At 51.6% G+C, this 17,456-nt stretch overlaps 1 protein-coding gene across 1 annotated transcript in view; it reads left to right on the top strand.

The window, feature by feature from the left end:
• ZNF423 (zinc finger protein 423) overlaps window positions 1-17,456 on the top strand; it is a 323,245-nt gene that overhangs the window by 106,505 nt on the left and 199,284 nt on the right. The window contains exon 3 of the mRNA XM_081275619.1: window positions 913-1,113. Coding sequence (XP_081131745.1) covers window positions 913-1,113 — 201 coding nt within the window. The remainder of the gene's footprint in view (window positions 1-912; window positions 1,114-17,456) is intronic.

Genomic DNA, 17,456 nt, shown 5'->3' with positions numbered 1-17,456 from the left:
GGATCGAACCCGGGTCCCGCCCGTGCTAGGCGAGTGCTCCACGGCTGAGCCACAATCCCAGCCCCCCTTTTTATATTTTATTTAGAGAGAGGGTCTCACTGAGTTGCTTAGGGCCTCACTAAGTTGCTGAGGCTGACTTTGAACTCATGATCCTCCTGCCTCAGCCTCCTGAGCCCCTGGGATTACAGATGTGCACCACCGTGCCTGGTATTAAATCACTGTTATCTGCAGATGAGTCACTCACATGCGCAGGGCTAATCACACAGTAGGTATTTTATTTCAAAGAAATGGATCCAACCATTCCCACCCCGACTCTCACTCTCTAGGCAGCCCTCAGGCCCCAGGTGAGAGGTTAGGCATGTTTGAGTTTGCAGTCTGACTGCAAGGTCCCTTGAGCACACCCACCTCTTTTATTCCGCAATCAGAACATCTTTGCAAGGGGCTGAACCAACATGGCCACCTTGGGCGCCTTGTGTGGAGGGAGAACATGGCTTAGGGGTCTCCCAGCTCTAAACTGCAAGGTTTGTAGGGGAAGCTACAAGTCGAGGTGTGCTAGGAGCAGCTGGTGGGAGCTCTGCAGAGGCGTATAACAGAATTGGTTTTTTAGGAGACAAATGCTACAGTGTTTTCACCTCCCTGAGGGGTCATGACCCCCAGCAGCCAGGCACCGAGAAAAGATGACAAGTAATCCCCCTAGAAGATTTGTGCCATGAATTAAAGAATCTAGTTGAGAATTATGGCACCACATGCTACAAAAAAACCCCATATATTAATATACTGAGAGGTGTCAAGAATAATGGACCCCGGGAGGTAGAGTAATTAAATGTATCTTAATAAATGCCGGGCAATTCTTTTAAAACCCTTTCCCCAGACCCCGTCAGCTGACATGGACTGTATTCTTCCTGTTGGCAGGAGGCCTAGAAGGAGAGCCGGAGAGTGATCGGAAAACCAGCCGGGCGCTGGAAGACAGGAACAGCGTGACAAGTCAAGAGGAGAGAAATGAGGACGATGAAGACATGGAGGATGAGTCAATTTACACCTGCGATCACTGTCAGCAGGACTTCGAGTCTCTGGCAGACCTGACGGACCACCGGGCCCACCGCTGTCCTGGAGGTAATGCTAAATAGCGCCGGGATTCTGACAGGTGGTTACACGGATAATTGGGCATAGCAACAGCTTGACGCCTCAAGTGAGATTAAAGAATTAATAATGTAATTTTACAGTTAATGTCATTTTATTGTGGTGTCTTGGGTACCCTGTATCCGCCTTTTAAAATAAAATTAAAAATAAAAGCAACAGCTTTCCAACCGACAGGAATTGGGTAGAGGCACCCTGTCCCGGGTCCCCGTGGAATGGTGCTCTGCGGAACTCGGGCCGAAGTAGGTGGGTCTGCACCCCTCCCCCCGATTTCTTGGATTTCCTTTAGGAAACCCAGCAATGAAGAGGTTGTTAGTGTAGAGTTAAGCCAGCTGAAGTGTGTGAGCTCTGAGGTTTCTGATGGGACAAGGAGGATTGCAAAGACCAAGGACAGTCTGTACAGAAAGGGCCATGGTCCCACTCCGTGCTGGTCCTTCCTCTCTGGGTAGGAGGAGAAGGGAAGGCCCTGAGGTGACCCTCCATATATTAGTGCTTTGGAGAAGGTGTGCGAGAGCAGGGTTTCCCTAGGAGCTACTGCAGACTTCGTGTGTGTGTGTGTGTGTGTGTGTGTGTGTGTGTGAGAGTGTCTGGGGCAGGTGGGGAACTAAAGGACATGTTATTCCTTGCTGTGTGGCACCTGTGGACAGGGATCACACATTTCTGGGTCCTGAGTTTGCAGAGAGGGAATTCATAGCATCTGTGTCCCTTACACCCATCATGGTTGTTGACGAGACCCTTTGGATGCTGGCTTTTGGTTGGGGGCCAGTATGGTTAAAGGGACCTGTCACCTAATTGGGAGTAAATTTTCTGATAAGGAGTAGTTTGAAACTCAAAGCTCTTGCTGACCCTACTTCTCATGTCATCTTGAACATTTGGAAAAGCCAAGTGTTTGTGGGCAGCGGCTATGACTTGCCCTCTAGTGACATCAGTATCTGCACAGCCCTGGCCAGACCAGGTCAGAGGCAAACACCAAGAGACCTGAGAGGGCTCTTAGCATTTTGAACTTTCTGTTTCTCAGTGATCCAAACTCCATTCATTGGGAATTTGTGGTAGTTCAACCGGAGGCAGAGATGATGGGTAATTTATAATCTTCAAATTGGAATCGGAAGGTGCCTATAGTGTTTGCTTTTCCCGTCCCCAAAACACCGAGATACCAAGAATGAAAAATTCTGCTCCACGAAGATCATAGAGCTATTTGGTGGCCAAGTTAGGACCTTTTCAGGACCCTGGGTTATTGACCCTTATCCTGTTTGAGAAAATAATAGACACTGGTGTACTTTTTTTTTGTTTGTTTGTTTTTGTTTTTGGTACTTGGGATTGAGCCCAGAGGTGCTTAACCACTGAGCCACATCCCCAGCCCTTTTTTTTTAAAAAAAAAAAATATTTTATTTAGAGACAGAGTCTCACGGAGTTGCTCAGGGCCTTGCTCAGTTGCCGAAACTCACAATCCTCCTGCCTCAGCCTCCCAAGCCACTGGGATTGCAGGCATGCACCACTCTGCCCTGCTGACACTAGTGTATTTCTTAATTTAACCAAGAATCGAGGTGGAATTTAACTATAAGAGAATGAAATCTAGTCACTGACTTTTTAAAAACAATCAACTCACTGATCTTCTAATTAAAAGCGATTCTCTTTCTTCTCTAAGAGCCAGTGAGACCACTCTGTGTGGTCCTGAAAGCCAGCCCGACTCTGCTCAGCGGGTCTCTCCTGAGTCTCTGTGGCTCCTGGAGTGGACCCCACCTGCATCACCCACTGTGGCTGCTCTTCCCTCCAGCTCTGCAGAGTCAAGCCCATTCTGTGTCTTTCAAGTACATTTTTGAAGACGGTGGGGCTCTAGGTGGAGAAGGGAAGCCATGAGACTTCGGGGCTGTAGGTAGCAGGGTTCTGTGCCAGCAGAAAGAAACGGCGGTTAATTGTGCTCCTTCCTGGGCAGGCTCCCCTTCCCAGTGGCAGACTCTCTTTTCAGCAGCTTCTGACTCTGGCTGCCATCCACGGCAGCCCCATTGGCAGGGTCCGCAGCCATCCTTATTGATGCCGGTGGTATCTACTGATAGTCTTGCCCGCTTCCTAACAGGACCCCACTAACGACCTCCGTGGGGACGCGGGAGCCAGGAATATCCCCAAACCCTGGAGCATTGGAAGGGAGTCAGAAATTCCTTGAAAGACTAGGAGAAGCGACCTTGCCTAATAACATCCCCGAGAAATTCATTACCGCCCGGTGAAGGGGGGACCCGGTCTGAAGGAGTCTCCCTGACATGTGAGGAGCCCTCTCCCCCAGGACTTGGGTTCTTAGGATTACCTGAGCCAAGGTGGCCCGCTGGGAATGGCCCGCGCGTTACGCCAAAGGGTTTCCTTCTCAGGACGCCTCCACACCCTTCCAGTGTATTCTTGCTTTCTATCTATGTCCCACAGTGTCTCTGAGGCTGTTTTTTTTTTTTTTTTTTTGTGTGTGTGTGTGTGTTGGGGGGTGGGGTGGGTATCAGTTCAATCCTCAGGGATTTTTTATATTTTTAAAGTTGTCGATGAACCTTATTTATATCTGGTGCCGAGAATCAAACCCAGTGTCTCACACATGCTAAGCAAGCCTTCTTCTGAGCTGCAACCAAAGCCCTAAATTCTGTTTTATGCATTGGACTTGAGTGTAAGATGTTTGGAAATTGGCTTCTGTTTTTATATTGGAACTAATATGAAAAAAAATGCAATAGTGAAATCCCAGTGACTCAGGAGGCTGAGGCAGGAGGATCAAAAGTTGGAGGCTAGACTCAGCAGTTTAGTAAGGCCCTGTCTCAAAATGGAAAAATAAAGAGTGATGGAGATGTGGCCCCATGGTTAAGCATCCTTGGGGTCAATCCCCAGTACAGGGGAAAAAGATTAGCAATAGTGGGCCCTTCCAGGCCAGACCCTTGGGTTTGCTGAATGATCGCCATTGGCCCATCAACAGAAGTCACTAACCTGCTACCTGCTAGATGCTATCCAAGGGACGATGCAGGTGGACATTATTGTCCTTCTGGAGCGTGCATTTTGAGGAAAGATGGACGTTTTACAGTTTTACAGACATTTCAGAGAGGGCTGTGTTCAGCTCAGGCCGGGCAGGCTGTGGGGACCACCAGAGGTTTCTGAGAACAAATGAATCTGATGCTTAGATGAAGGGTCTATCTGAAAATAAACAAAACAAAACAAAACAGAATGTGTTATTTCTTCCCTCAGCAATCCACATGGAGCACTCTGTGACTAAGTGTGCGGGGATTTGTCCCTATCAGCACGACTCAGTTCTGCCACGGACACCAGCATGGTGTCTTCCGATTTCCCTGAGTTGTGACACTCTATTTGGGATAGCCTCAGACCCCACAGGGTGAGGGCTCCTCCCTACGTCTGCCCCTTGAGCCCACTGCAGGTGTGAAAGGTGAGCTCCAGGTAGTGACCTGGCTTCTGATGGGTGGGGCCCCACACCCCCTCTCTGGGTTTGACTCATTTGCTAGAATACTTCAGAGAACCCAGGGAAACACCTGCATTTGCCAGTTCATTACAAAGGGTCCAATCCAAGCTCTCTGAACCCCGTCCCTGTTTTGAGGGAGGCCTCATTACGCAGCCACGATTGATTAGATATTGGCCGTTGGTGATCACCGTGATCTTCAGCCCGTCTCTGGCTCCCAGGAGGCTGGGGACCAAATAGATATTTCACCATATACAAGTCTGCCAACTGGGCGGGGTCTTCTCTGCTGTCAGGAATCTGGGGTCCGCCCTTTCAGCTGTGGGTCCTTCCCAGAATGGGGGTCTTGGGTGTGAACGACTCTTGTCCCCTGCAGAGACTGTCACTGCTGGAAGGTACAGGAAGGTCATCCTTCCATGCCCTCTGTGTGTAGGAGCAAGACCATGCAATGGGGGTGGGGTGGCGTGTGTTTATGAGATGCAGTCCTGAATGGAGGGTTTCTCCCCCCACGTTTTTTATTGGTGCCTTATAGTTGTACATCCTGATGGGATTTGCTGTTATGTATTCACACATGCACACAACACACAATGTAACAATATAATTTGACCAATATCACTCCCTCACACTTCCCCCCACCCCCCTTCCTCCCTACAGGTAGTTTTTAAAGAAATGTGTGGCGGCCGGGTTCAGCGCTGTATGCCTGCAATCCCAGTGACTCAGGAGGCTGAGGCAGGATCAAAATACAAAATATAAAAAAGGGCTGGGGATGTGGCTCAGTGGTTAAGTGCCCCTGAGTTCAATCCTTGATACCAGAAAATTCTCAAAAACTAAAAAACCCCAAATATCAAAACACACTTGGAGCCAGGCGTAGTGAGGCACACCTGTCATCCCAGCGGGTCTGGAGGCCCAGGCAGGAGGATTACAAATTCAAAGCCAGCCTCAGCAACTTACTGAGACCCAGTCTCTAAATCAAATATGAAAAAAGGGCTGCGGATGTGGCTCAGTGGTTAAGTGTCCTTTGGTTCAATACCTGGTACCAAATAAACAAGACTTGCAAGGCATAGTGGCCTCTGGACTCTCTGTGGCCACCTGGGAGGCTGTAGTATGGGGGCGGAGGGGCAGTGCATGCTCCCTTCAGAATCCGAGAGAGCGGCTGTGAGGTTTGCAGACTTCTGGAGGGGGTGGGGAGTGGGGGCAGTTATGGGGCCCGGGGAGCTCACCGTGGAAGGGGGAGCCTTGTTTCAGATTCCTAAGGGGCATTCCCCACTGGAGCTGGCCTCCGTACTGAAGAGTCCTTGGCACTTCAGTGGGAGCTGGTGAGTTCTGCAGCAGGAAGGGCAGCCCCGGGCCCATAAGTTGTCACAGAGTGGACTCGGGCTGTGTCCCTCCTTGGTCTCTGTCTCTCTCCCATTCATGTCTTAGGAGAAAACGACACTTAAAAGTACCAAACGTTGCATTTTTATGACATGAAATGAAACAAGCAAAAATCATGTTCCCAACAACCGTGTGATTTTTCCTTGCTTCGCTCCAGCCTGCGCCCACAGGATGACAAATGTTGACATGCTTGGAGTCGTGAGCACATGCCATTTTATATTCTGCAATCGGCACTTAATGCTTTCTGAATGGATTCCCACATTGCTATTCAGTCTTTTCCTTTTTTTTTTTTTTTTTTTGAGTGTGTGTGTGTGGGCTCTTTCTTTCTTGGGTTTATTTATTTATTCATCTTTCTGTTTGTTTATTTTCTCTCTTTTTGATTCTGGGGATTGAATCCAGTGGTGCTTTACCACTGAGCTACATCCTCAGTGTTTCTTATTTCGAGACTGGGTCTCACTAGGTTGCAGAGGCTGGCCTTGAACTTGTGATCCTCTTACCTCAGCCTCCAGAATCCTGTGTGCCTCTGTGCCCGGCTCTTGTCTTTCAAATAGTAGTGCTCAAAGAGAAAGCTTGAGTGGTCTGTACTGGGTCCCTGTCCTATAAACATGTTGAATTTTTACTGAGAGCCCAGTAGATGAGGGTGTTTGCACAGAGAGATAGGCTGACTCCCTGAGAGTGCGGGGCTCGTCCTGTGCCTAATGGAGACCTTGTTTGTGGGCACCAGGTCAGGAAATGGATCCGTTGGCGGTCTGAATTGCTGAGGATTGAAAGTCCTGGTTAATCCAGGTTCCACCGTCTCAAATAACGTTGGAACAGGGAATAGGCTGGAGTTGGTCTTGACACGATTTGTGGCATGGGCCACACCAATTTGAGCTCTGTAAATGGTTGCAGGGGGTGTTTTTTATCGTCTTCTGGAAGCCCAGAGGACTTCAACGACTTCAGAAAGTGTCTCTGGGAACTGCCCAGGGCACCGTAGACATGGGTTTGATTTACCCATGGGCCGATTCCAATCTTTTATGTGCTCATTGAAGCTGGTCACCCAAGGACCTTTAGTCTGGATTCAGATAGAATGCTTTATCACTTCCTGGTATAAATACCACCTTTTAAGGGTAGTCTGTGATTTACACTGACTGCGCTGCTTTGGCCTAAATTAATGAGGCTGACTGCCCGAGGGTGTTGGGTGCTCCGTCCACACTGTTGCAGTGTTTGGACCTGACTTTTCCAGTGACACTCCTAATTGTGTCCACAGCGGGCTATCAGCAGGGGTCTGCACTGGGCCTGTCCTGGGATGTGCCAGTCCAGGCCCTCAAGGCTGAGCAACCTGGTGGCTTTTGGAGATCCGTGGTCTCTTTACTAAAGGCACAACAGGCATTTTTTTTTTTTTTTTGTTATAGGGAGGGAGAGAGATGCAGGTGGAAACCCCATAGAAAGACTAAGGGCAGTCACAAGGGGCTCCGGGCACTCCCGTTGAGGAATGGGAATTGCCTTCAGCTCTGGATTGGAGCTGAGCTTTGGTTTCTTCCCTTCAGCCATCATCCCAGTCCTCAGACCCAAGCCCAGCCCCTCGCTGGGCAGAGAGGGCCAGCTCTGAAGCAGACAAGGTTCTTGCTGCCCCCAAGAGACAGTGCTGGGGCAGATGGGTAAACAGGTCCTCCTTTCTCCTCACTGCAGTATGGGCTGTGGTTCTTCCATTCTTCATTTAGTTAGCACTTACTGCATACTAGGCATGTGGTACTCTGCCTGGAACATGACTCTTCAGTCCTTCCCGATTGCTCTCTGTAGCCCCTGTGCCCACACTGCCCACGTCCCTCACCCCACACCCCTCAGCATGTTCTTTAATTATTCTGCAGTGGGTTTTTTTAAAATTAATTAATTTTTTTTTATACTGGGAATTGAACCCAGAGGGGCTTAACCCCTGAGCCACATCCCCTGGCCTTTTTATTTTTGTTTTTTGACACAGGGTTTTGCTAAGTTGCTGAGTCTGGCCTTGAACTTGCAGGCAGGCCTCCTACTTCAGCCTCGCAAGTCACTTGGATTACAGACCCGTGCCGCAGCCCGGCTGGCTGGGCAAAATAACCGGGGGATGACGAGCAACTTGTGTACGTTGATACAGCAGGAGTGGGAGCCGTTTATTGTAGGACAGGAGGGGTATATATACATTCCACACAGCTTATCTTAATTAACATAAACTAGATACAGCAGTCAACCAATAAGGAATCTCCACACTTAATGGCTCGCTGGCGCCACCTCATAAACCACTCCCCCTGGCAAAATGCCAGGCGCCATCCTGACTTGTTTACAGACTCTAACAGACCCGTGCCACTGTGCCCGACTCTGCAGTGGTTTTTAGTGTATTTATCGAAGTCTCCATCACAACCACGCGACTTCATGGAGACCACAGCCATTATCTGCTTTGTTCTCTGTTGTGTCCTGGTCCAGCACCTGGCACACAGTGGTGCTTAATACATGCTTGTTGAATGAACCATCTCACCTAGTCTTCACAGATGCAGCAGGAAGGTATGAGTTAGCACATCCATTCCCAATTTACACGTTGGCCAGCTGAGGCTCAGAGGGCTGGGGGATGTCACTCAAAGTTACTGGACCTGTAAGTAGAGGCGAGACTTGAGGTGTGAACAGCGCACCAGGAGAATGCAGGTTGGGGACTGTGATGGTTCCAAACTAAACTCCAGATGTTGCACTTTTGAACACTCAACTTAAAAAAAAAATAAGGAGGACTTTGTTCAAATAGCAACAGCAGAAAAAAAAAAGTGTTCCCCAAGGGTTAATTTTGCTGTTCCTCCTTCGACGCCTTTAGTGAGGGTCGGGACTGAGGAGCGCTCCCAGCCCCTCTCAAAGGCAGACCCTCCTTTTCTGGCAGAGGTGAGATGCTGCTGCGTAAAAAGCCGAGTGGAAAGTTAATTATACCCTGGTTTATTCAGCTGTGGCCAGAGTGACCTGCGGGCCCCGATTACAGGGCTGGGGCTGCGTGAAGGCAGGCACCTTTGCCAGCCTCACTGCTGTCTGTTGGCTGGCCAGCGCCTGCCTTTGTGAGCCAGCTCAGGCCCTTTCTTGATCCAACAGCAGGGGGGGCCTTCCTGGCTGGGGGGTGCCCCTGGTCCTGGCTCCATTCAGGCGATGCAGAGTGGGGCCAGGGCCAGCGCTGGGAGCCACACTGCCAAACTCACAGGTGCAGGACGTGGTCTCTCTGCGTGTGCACAGTGCCTTGGTGTCACCCGACACCACACAGTGCAAGAGGCCTGGGGCTCCAGAGCAGACAGCGCCCGTTAGAAGGCACGGAGCGAGAAGTGGCCCCCAAACCTGCAGAAATCAGGGCGCCAGCTCAGTGAGGGACATTCACTAGTATGGAGGGGACGAAGTCAACCACTGGGGACGCACTGGAGAAATCAAATAAAAAAGGCGGGCCTTCTGCTAGGGTAGAAAGATTCGGCGTCATAAATAGGTCACTTCCCCCTAAATTAACCTAATGTTACCCAGTGGAAGTAACTGTAGGGTTTATTTAGAAATGGAGAAGTTGTCCAAAGTTTGTAATAAAAAATTGGCATGCAAGGCCGGAAGGAGTATTTTGGAAAGGAAGGTGGATGTGTATGGCAACCAGATGGGTTTGTTCTGAGTGGACCAGGGGATTGGACCAGGGACCAGAGGTGGGCCCAAGGACGTCCGAAAACTTGGTGCAGGGGAAAGGTGTCTGCATATCCGTGTGGGTCAGACGGACAGCTCAGGGCCTGGGATTAGGAAGAAGAAGGGGTCGTTGTCCTGAAAAAAGGAAACTGGATCCCTTCTTCATCCCTAATGCCAAATAGACCCCAAATGGACCAGAAATCTAAACAGAAAAAGAAAACTTAAAAATACTAAAAGAAAACATAGGAGAGATTTTTAGAAATTTCAATTTAATAGGATCAGGGTGAGGAAGGCCTCTCTACATATAACCCCAAACCCAGAAGCCATAAAACAGACCAAAACATTCAGCTACAAAAAAAAAAAAAAAAAAAAAAAAAAAAAAAAAGTGGGCTGGGGATGTGGCTCAAGTGGTAGCGCGCTCGCCTGGCATGCGTGCGGCCCGGGTTCGATCCTCAGCACCACATACAAACACAGATGTTGTGTCCGCCGAGAACTAAAAAAAAATAAATATTAAAAATTTTCTCTCTCTCTCTCTCCTCTCTCTCTATCTTTAAAAACAAAAACAAAAAAAAAAACAAAAAAAAAGTTGCATTGCACAAACCATAATAAATCAAACCAAAGACACACATCTCAAGCAAAAATATGTCCCTTAAAAGTGTAAAGAGCGCCTACAAACACTAAGAAAATAGCCAATCGATCAGCAGGGAACAGGGCGAAGGCTGGGGATGCCTGTCCTGCCCAAGGCCAGAATCTTCGCTGATTGGTTCGTGCCACACTTGTGGCTAGATATTTTGAATCTATCCCATGTGAAAAGGACAGAAATGGAACCAGAAAAAGAAATACTAGTGGGATCTTAAACATTTTTAAAAAGATTCAGAGCTCCGTTTATAATAAGAAAACTGTAAATTTAAACCACAGGGAAATACCATTTTTAACCTACCAGATTGGCAAAGATCAAAAAGTTTGCCATCCCGTCTCACTGTTCAAAGTGTGCTGCTCCGTGTCAAGGCTTGGGGTCTTATTCTCCCCTCTGGCCTTAGGAGAGCCTTGGCTTGTGGCTAGAATATATAGTAGGTGCTCAATAAATGTTTGTTGCTGTCGTCCCCAAGGAGGCTACAACCCCCCTCCTCCCCACCCCCCGCAAGGGAAAGAGGTGCCTGTGAGGAGGTGGAGAGTGGACAAGCTTTGGATGCAGTGCTTTGGGCTCAGCTCTGTGTACTGGGCCTGGACACAGCAGGTCTCCGATAACGTGTGGCCAGGAAGGGGTATTTACAGTGGGAAGAGATGGTTTTCTCCTTTGACAAGTGTTTATTGAAGGAGTCCTGTAAGCAGAGACTCCTGGGCCCTGGCGATATAGAGACAGAAGATGTCCACTTTAGAGATTCCTCGACTTGTAAGAGGAAGTGCCACGGGTGGCCTTGAAGTAGCCGCCTTCTCTAGTGCCTTTAAGAGGTGTTTCAAGGTACAGAGAGGTCGCTCGCCACCACTCTCCAGGAAGGTGCCAACTGTGTGCAGCAGCCTGCCAGGGGATTGCCATTTGGGAGAAAAGGGGACAAGAAGGTGGGGGGGGGGGTACTGTGGACACCTTCCCTAAACTCTCCCCACTCTGGCCTGGAGTTCCTCATTAGCAGGTGCTTGGGAGGCCAGGGGCCCCGCGGACTGCAGTTCTGAGCTGGGCTGGGGCAGCTGTGCCCTGGGTCCCCATGGTGGTGTGTGCCAGTGTGCCGGGGAGCTCGTGTTTCAGTGGCTGACACTGTATTCACCTCCTGTGGATTCTGCAGGCCCACGGAGCACCCTCCCATTGACTCGGTTGCATAGAGTGAGTGCCGCTGTCCCGTTGCTGGCCCTGAACGGACATCTCTTTGGTACGGGATAACAAATCTTGCCGTGTAGAAGGCCAGGGCTGTGGGGGCAGGAATCCACGTTTCTTTGGTTTTCCATGGGAAATACTCACCCATGTGTAGGGCTGCAGGTTTCCAAGGCTCTCAGCATTGGAGAGAGGTTCTCATCCATTCCCACCTGGCTACCCCAACCACTTTCTGGATCATTGAGCTCCCTGGGTCCTTTTGTGGCCCCGGGTGGGCCAGAGTGAAGTCCAGGTTCAGGGTATCGTGGGTGTTTCTGCAGGCCGGCCCCCACCTTCGGTTCCCAGGGAGTAGGTTCTGGAGACGGCTCTGGGACAGGAACCTGCTTCCTGTTACCTTTCCTGGCAGCCACCAAAGCTGCCATTGGCTTCCCAGGAGGTGCATGAGGCGGGAGCCCGAGGCCTGACCCACGCTGGTCTTGGGATCTGTTGCATGTGTACTCCTGGTGTGGTCTGGGTCCAGCCTGCTGTCATCCAGTTCAGTTTGGAGATTTTTAGAAGGCAAGTGGTGATACTGGACCTACTGTGCCCAGCGCTCTGGGGTGTGTGTGTGTGTGTGTGTGTGTGTGTGTTCACTCATTCCTGCCAACAGGGGATGCATCATCTAGCTGAAACATGAAGTCATGATGACCCATTTGGTTGCCTGGCACATAGTAGGTCCTGGGTTAATGTGCTATTGGCATCGAGACTTGACTCAAATTGATAAGCAGAGAAAAGGAGATGCACTGGCTCAACTAGACTCCTGACTAACAGGTCAAGGCTGAACCCCAAGGACATGGACCCAAACCAGTCTCCACAGACCCCATCACTGCGGCAGAGGTGTCCCCAGCACCCCTGGCGTCCACCCTCCCAACTCAGCAGTGGTGGTACAATGAGCACTGTCTTTCTGACGGCCAGGGAGGAAGTCCTGAGGTTGACTCTGTGGAGTAGCCAGGACCGGGACCCACCCTAGGCCATCACCGTGGCCAGAGTGGAACATGCGCAGTGGCAAGGCTCAGGGCTGGGAGAGCCAGGGCAGCTCCATATAGACCCGAGGGTGTGAGACCTGGGGAGATGGGGACCATTTCCATGGTAGGAATTCCATGCAGGTAGGAAGGAGTAAATTCTAGTCCACTGCTAGGTTGTCAGGTATCGACCATCAAGTCCATCAACTTGACTTTTAACAGCATCTTGACAGCTAATCTCAGAGTTTTCAGGAGATCAAGTCCTTCCCAGCCTTAGCCTCTACCCCTTTGGACTGCAGAACTGTTCCTTCAAGCACGGCCAGGGCTTGACTGGCCAGGCTCCTTAATGAGGCAGGACTTGTCCTAGGTCATCCCGGGATGTGGTGACCTAGCTAGCCTGGCCTGGGAGGTCTGATAATTCCCAGGAAGGGCTGCAGCCCCCAGGTAGACCAAGGCCTGCAGAACCAGCTCCTGCCCGGCTGAGAGGGGCCTGCGGGTGCCTCGCCCCAGGCTTGCCGTCTTGGAGATCTCCCGCTCCGCAGACCTCTCACCATCAGACTGGACCTGGGCTTTGCTTTGATCCTTGAGTTCTAACACACTGTGTGGAAGTTGTGCTCCACCTTGGGCATCCCATGGAGGCCACGGGCTGACCCCCTTGAACCTCTGCTTCTTGGTTCTTTGGGGAAAGGGCTCTGGGATGGGGGGTGTGCACTCAGCCCCCCTGGAACCCACCAACAGCCAGGGGCTTCAAGGCATTGTGTCCAGGTCCTGGCTAGACTGGACAGAACTTCATCTGGTCCTGGGTCCGAGTGGCCCCAGTGTCCAGTGGCATGCTGTGAATTGCCTGTTGTGCTACAGCTCCCAAGACCTTCCTGAGAAACCTGGAGTCACCGAAAGGCCACACGGTCCAGCATGAACCAGAGGGGAAAAGAGGGACGGAGCTGTGCATTCCAAAACCATGGCCACGGGGCTGTTTTCTTTCTTGAGTTTGTAGTTAGATTAAGAATAGTGTGGTGGTGGGGGGGGGAGGAATCGGGCCTCCCCACCAACTCCACTGGTTCAAAACCCAGCATCACCACCCAGCCCGGGCCCATCAGGTGGAGGTTTCGTGGGGGTCCCAGCCCTACCCCCTCCCCTCGTCCTGTAGTCGGCAGCCCCCTCCCCGCCATGCCCAGGAGTGGGCCCTGCCCCTCCCCCGTGGCTTTCCTTCTTTGGGTGCGGATGCCAATTTCAGATCCTGCTGGGTATGAGGATCTGAAGACCACGTTCGCTGAGCTGTCAGTCTCTGTTCCCACCAGTTTGAGGTTTGAGGAAACTTTACAAAATGCATTAGTGAGAACAGGAGTAGCCTCCAGCCAGGATCCCCACCTGGTTTTGGGGTGAAAGGATCAAATAGAGAGGAGTCACTCCCTGGGAGTCCCTGATGATAGCTTGCTGTGGTCTGAGTGTTTGTATCTCCCCCCAAATCCATATGTGGAATCTAACCCTCAGTGTGATGATACTAAGAGACAGGACCTTTAGGTCATGAGAGATCCAGATTAAAGCCCTTAGAAAAGGGGCCTCAGAGTGTTCCCCAGCCCCTTCCCCTCGCCCGTTCCATACACAGTGAGAAATACTGTCTACCCGGCATGGACCCTCCTCAACACCTAACCTGCTAGTGCCTGGATCTTGGAGTTCCCAGCCTCCAGAACTGTGAGAAGCAAGTGCTGTTTTCGAGTCACTGAGTTCCTGGTGTTTTTGTTATAGCAGCTGAATGGACTGAGACGTAGCTGAAGACTATGGTTGACCTATTTCCATGGCCCTTAGGCTATAACTCCAGGCACCCAAGGCACAAGCAAACTTCTAAAGGAGAAGTCCTTTCCTTAGAGCCATGCATCCCTGGCCATGGGTTCATTCATTCACTGTACATTTTAAAAGCACCTGCCACGTGCTAAGAGCTATATTAGGCCCTGGGGATATGGTAACGACACTACTCCACACAACTTTTAACTCATAACACCTAACCCCTTACTGATGTTAGCCAGGAGATTTTCAAAATAAAATGCCTCTCATGAGCTGGTTGATGAGCTCTGATGAAGGCCAAGGCCTGCATGCGCCGAGCCATATGAGAGCAGAGAACAAGGGGCTAATTTGCTGAGGCATAATGTGACAGCATACTCAGGCCACAGGGGCAGAAGCAGAAAGGGGGTGGGCAGCCCCTTCCTTCCTGTGTTGACCATGGTTGGAAGGAGTGATTCAGGGGAAGATGGAGAAGGGGAGGCCTCCAAGTCATGCTCACAAATTGGGAAGTCAGGGTTCCATGGTGGCCGCTGTTAGAAAACCAAACCCTGATGTGCTTAAGCCAGATAGGGCAATTCATAGCTGTAGGTGTAGAATGAGCTTCAGGTGTGGCTGAATCCAGGGACTTTGGTGGAGGCTCCTGGACATGGTCTCTCTCCATCTCCTGGCCCTGATGAATGTTTCGTAGACTTTTGGCTCAGGCCAGGCCACAGATATTTCCCAGAGGAAATCAGGGTGCTACTAGCCGAAGGAGGGGATGGAGAGTGGCAGCAGAAGCAGCCATTTAACTTAGAGCGGCAGGGATGACCCCCACCGTAGGTCGAGTGATCTCAGGGATCAAGAGCAAGGCTGGTCACCAGTTCAGAGGGAGCTGCGTGCTGATGGCCATGGAGAGTGTTAGTGGATGATCTTTCCTGTCACCTCTGGGTTAGACATTAATAAAGGGGCCTCCCAGAGGAAGCTGTGGCCACAGCCATGTGCCACAGCAGTGGGGGAACGGGTGACTCCCCCACGTTGATACTGCATAGGACAGAACCAGGGCCAGTTCTAGAACTGTGGTTGACGGGGCCTGGAAACAGTTCATCAGTGATGGCAGGTAGGGGCCTGGGAGTGTGGGGGGCAGGGCCCAAGGGACGGGCACCGGTTGATTTTTCAGATTCTTTCAAACTCCCAGACCCTGTGATTGGCATCCTTAAAATGGCACCTAAACTAGAGAAATCAAGAGCTTCCCGAAACAAAATGAGAAACCAACCAAATTTATCTCCCGCTGACTGGGGCCTGAGGTCCAAGGAGTGCGGCCAGCAGGGTTCCGCCCGGGGAGCCCCCTCCTGCAGCCTCCCCCTGGCCCGGGTCTGAACACAGCTCGACTCTTGCTCAGCGTCTTGGCAGCGTGATTCCACGCTCCGCGTGCCAGCCAGGGAGAGGACGTCGGGGGATTATAAAATGCTTCATTTTGTGTTAAACAGTTTTAGTTTGGAGTTGAGGGGCTAGGATTTGGCTGCCTTTGGAAATGACATCAGGGCCCTGGGGGGCCTTTGGGAAGGCTGAGGCCTGCGAGGCAGCTGTGTCGGGGGTGGGGGTGGCAAGCGGCTCAGGGGACACACAGGCCTTAGGTTCTCCTGCCATCTCGAATGGGAAAAGCCGTGGCCTCTCGGAGTGGCTGGGTGAGCACCTGGGTGCTGCCAAGTGATGGGGGTGACGAGGTCACATCTGATGGCCGCTCTGACCCGCTGAGGGAGGCTGGAGGCTGGGTGGTGAGGAGGTGGGAGGTGGGAAGCAGGTGGCTGGAGGGCAGACTATAGGGAGGCTGGGGAGGAGGGTGGTTGGCTTCTGCCTGTGGCCCCCCAGCCTCTTCCTGGTCAGATCCTCAGAGATGAGATCCCTGTCCCTGTTCTCAGGGCAGCTCACACCTGAGACCCCACTCCCTGCCCTGACTCTCTCCTCCCCCAGCTCTCCATGAGCTTCAATCAGCCACATTTATTTCCACCACAGGGTCTTTGCACTACCTTTCCCTTCCACCTGGAGTTTCTTTGGGGTTTTCAGATGGGGGCTTCTTTGTCTCCCTTGGGCCTTCGATCCATCTTAGATGTTACCTCTTCCCCCACCCCCCACCCCCCCACCGGCTGAAGTTGCTCTCCTTATTTTTCTGTCACATCATCCCATTTGATTTCCTTCATGACAGTTATTTGAAATGATCTTCATGGTTTGTCTTTGACGCTTGTTTCTGCTCTGAGAAGATGACCCTTCGAGAGCAGCCTCCTTTTCTGTCCTTCTTGTGCCTGTGCCTGACTCTGACTGGAGACACATAGTAGGCAGGCTGGCACATAGTAGGTGCTTGGGAAATACGTCTTGGATGCTATGTGGGGAGCATCCAGGGTGGTGCAGAGCTGTTCCATTTGTCACTCAAGGACCAGAGATGCCTGCAGACTCGGGGCTGGGCACTCTCCTTGGCCTGGACAGAGGCCTTTCCCCCTCGGCTGCCACCAAGCCGTACTTCCTTCTCTGTTTCAGAAACTGTTCCTCCCACCTGATCCCGGGGGCTGGAGGGCAGGGACCAAACCAGAGTGTGCTCTCTGCTCTTCCAGTGGACGGGGACACTTTACATTTAGGACTTGCAGTTTTTCATTGATGCCTTACCATGTGCCACACCCTGGCCAGGTGTCGGGGACGCAGCAGTGACCTGGGGAGATGAGATCCCTGTCCCTGCAGGAGAGTCAGATGCTGAAGGGATACACGGGGAGATGCAGGATGACAGCTGGGCACAGGCAGCAAGGACACCCACAGCGGGCACCTGCACTCCCCGCTCCCTGAAGACACTGAGCCTTCCCGGGCAGGACTGAGGAGCCCGGTGGCACGGCAGGGAACAGGTGGGCTTTAGAAATGACCACATCCTGCAGGGCCAGTCTCTTCCTCCGTTGACCAAACTGCCAAGGCTGATTCGGTTTCCCGGGGAAGGCAGGCAGGCACAGGTCCACCCCTGTAGGGGGGAGACAGGGCGGGGGTGCCCCTGGCTGGGGGAGGTGGGGCGTGGGTGAGTTATTGGAGAGACTGGCCTTTCCGGGATGGACTGCGTGTTTGGCCACAGGCTTCTCCACTCTGGCCGGCCTCCCTGATACCATCCTCCACACTGGGGCCTCTAAAACTTTTCATCAGGAGGAGCAAACACCTTGCTGATGTGTTCACTGAAAACTTGCTTAGCCGGGTGCAGGGATGCAGGCCTGTAATCCCAGTGGCTCAGGAGGCTGAGGCAGGAGGATCATGAGTTCAAAGCCAGCCTCAGCAACTTAGT

This window comes from Spermophilus citellus, assembly GCF_964194105.1.
Source record: "Spermophilus citellus genome assembly, chromosome: 18".
NCBI classification, from domain to species: Eukaryota; Metazoa; Chordata; class Mammalia; order Rodentia; family Sciuridae; genus Spermophilus; species Spermophilus citellus.
This window is presented reverse-complemented; position numbering and strand designations above follow the sequence as displayed.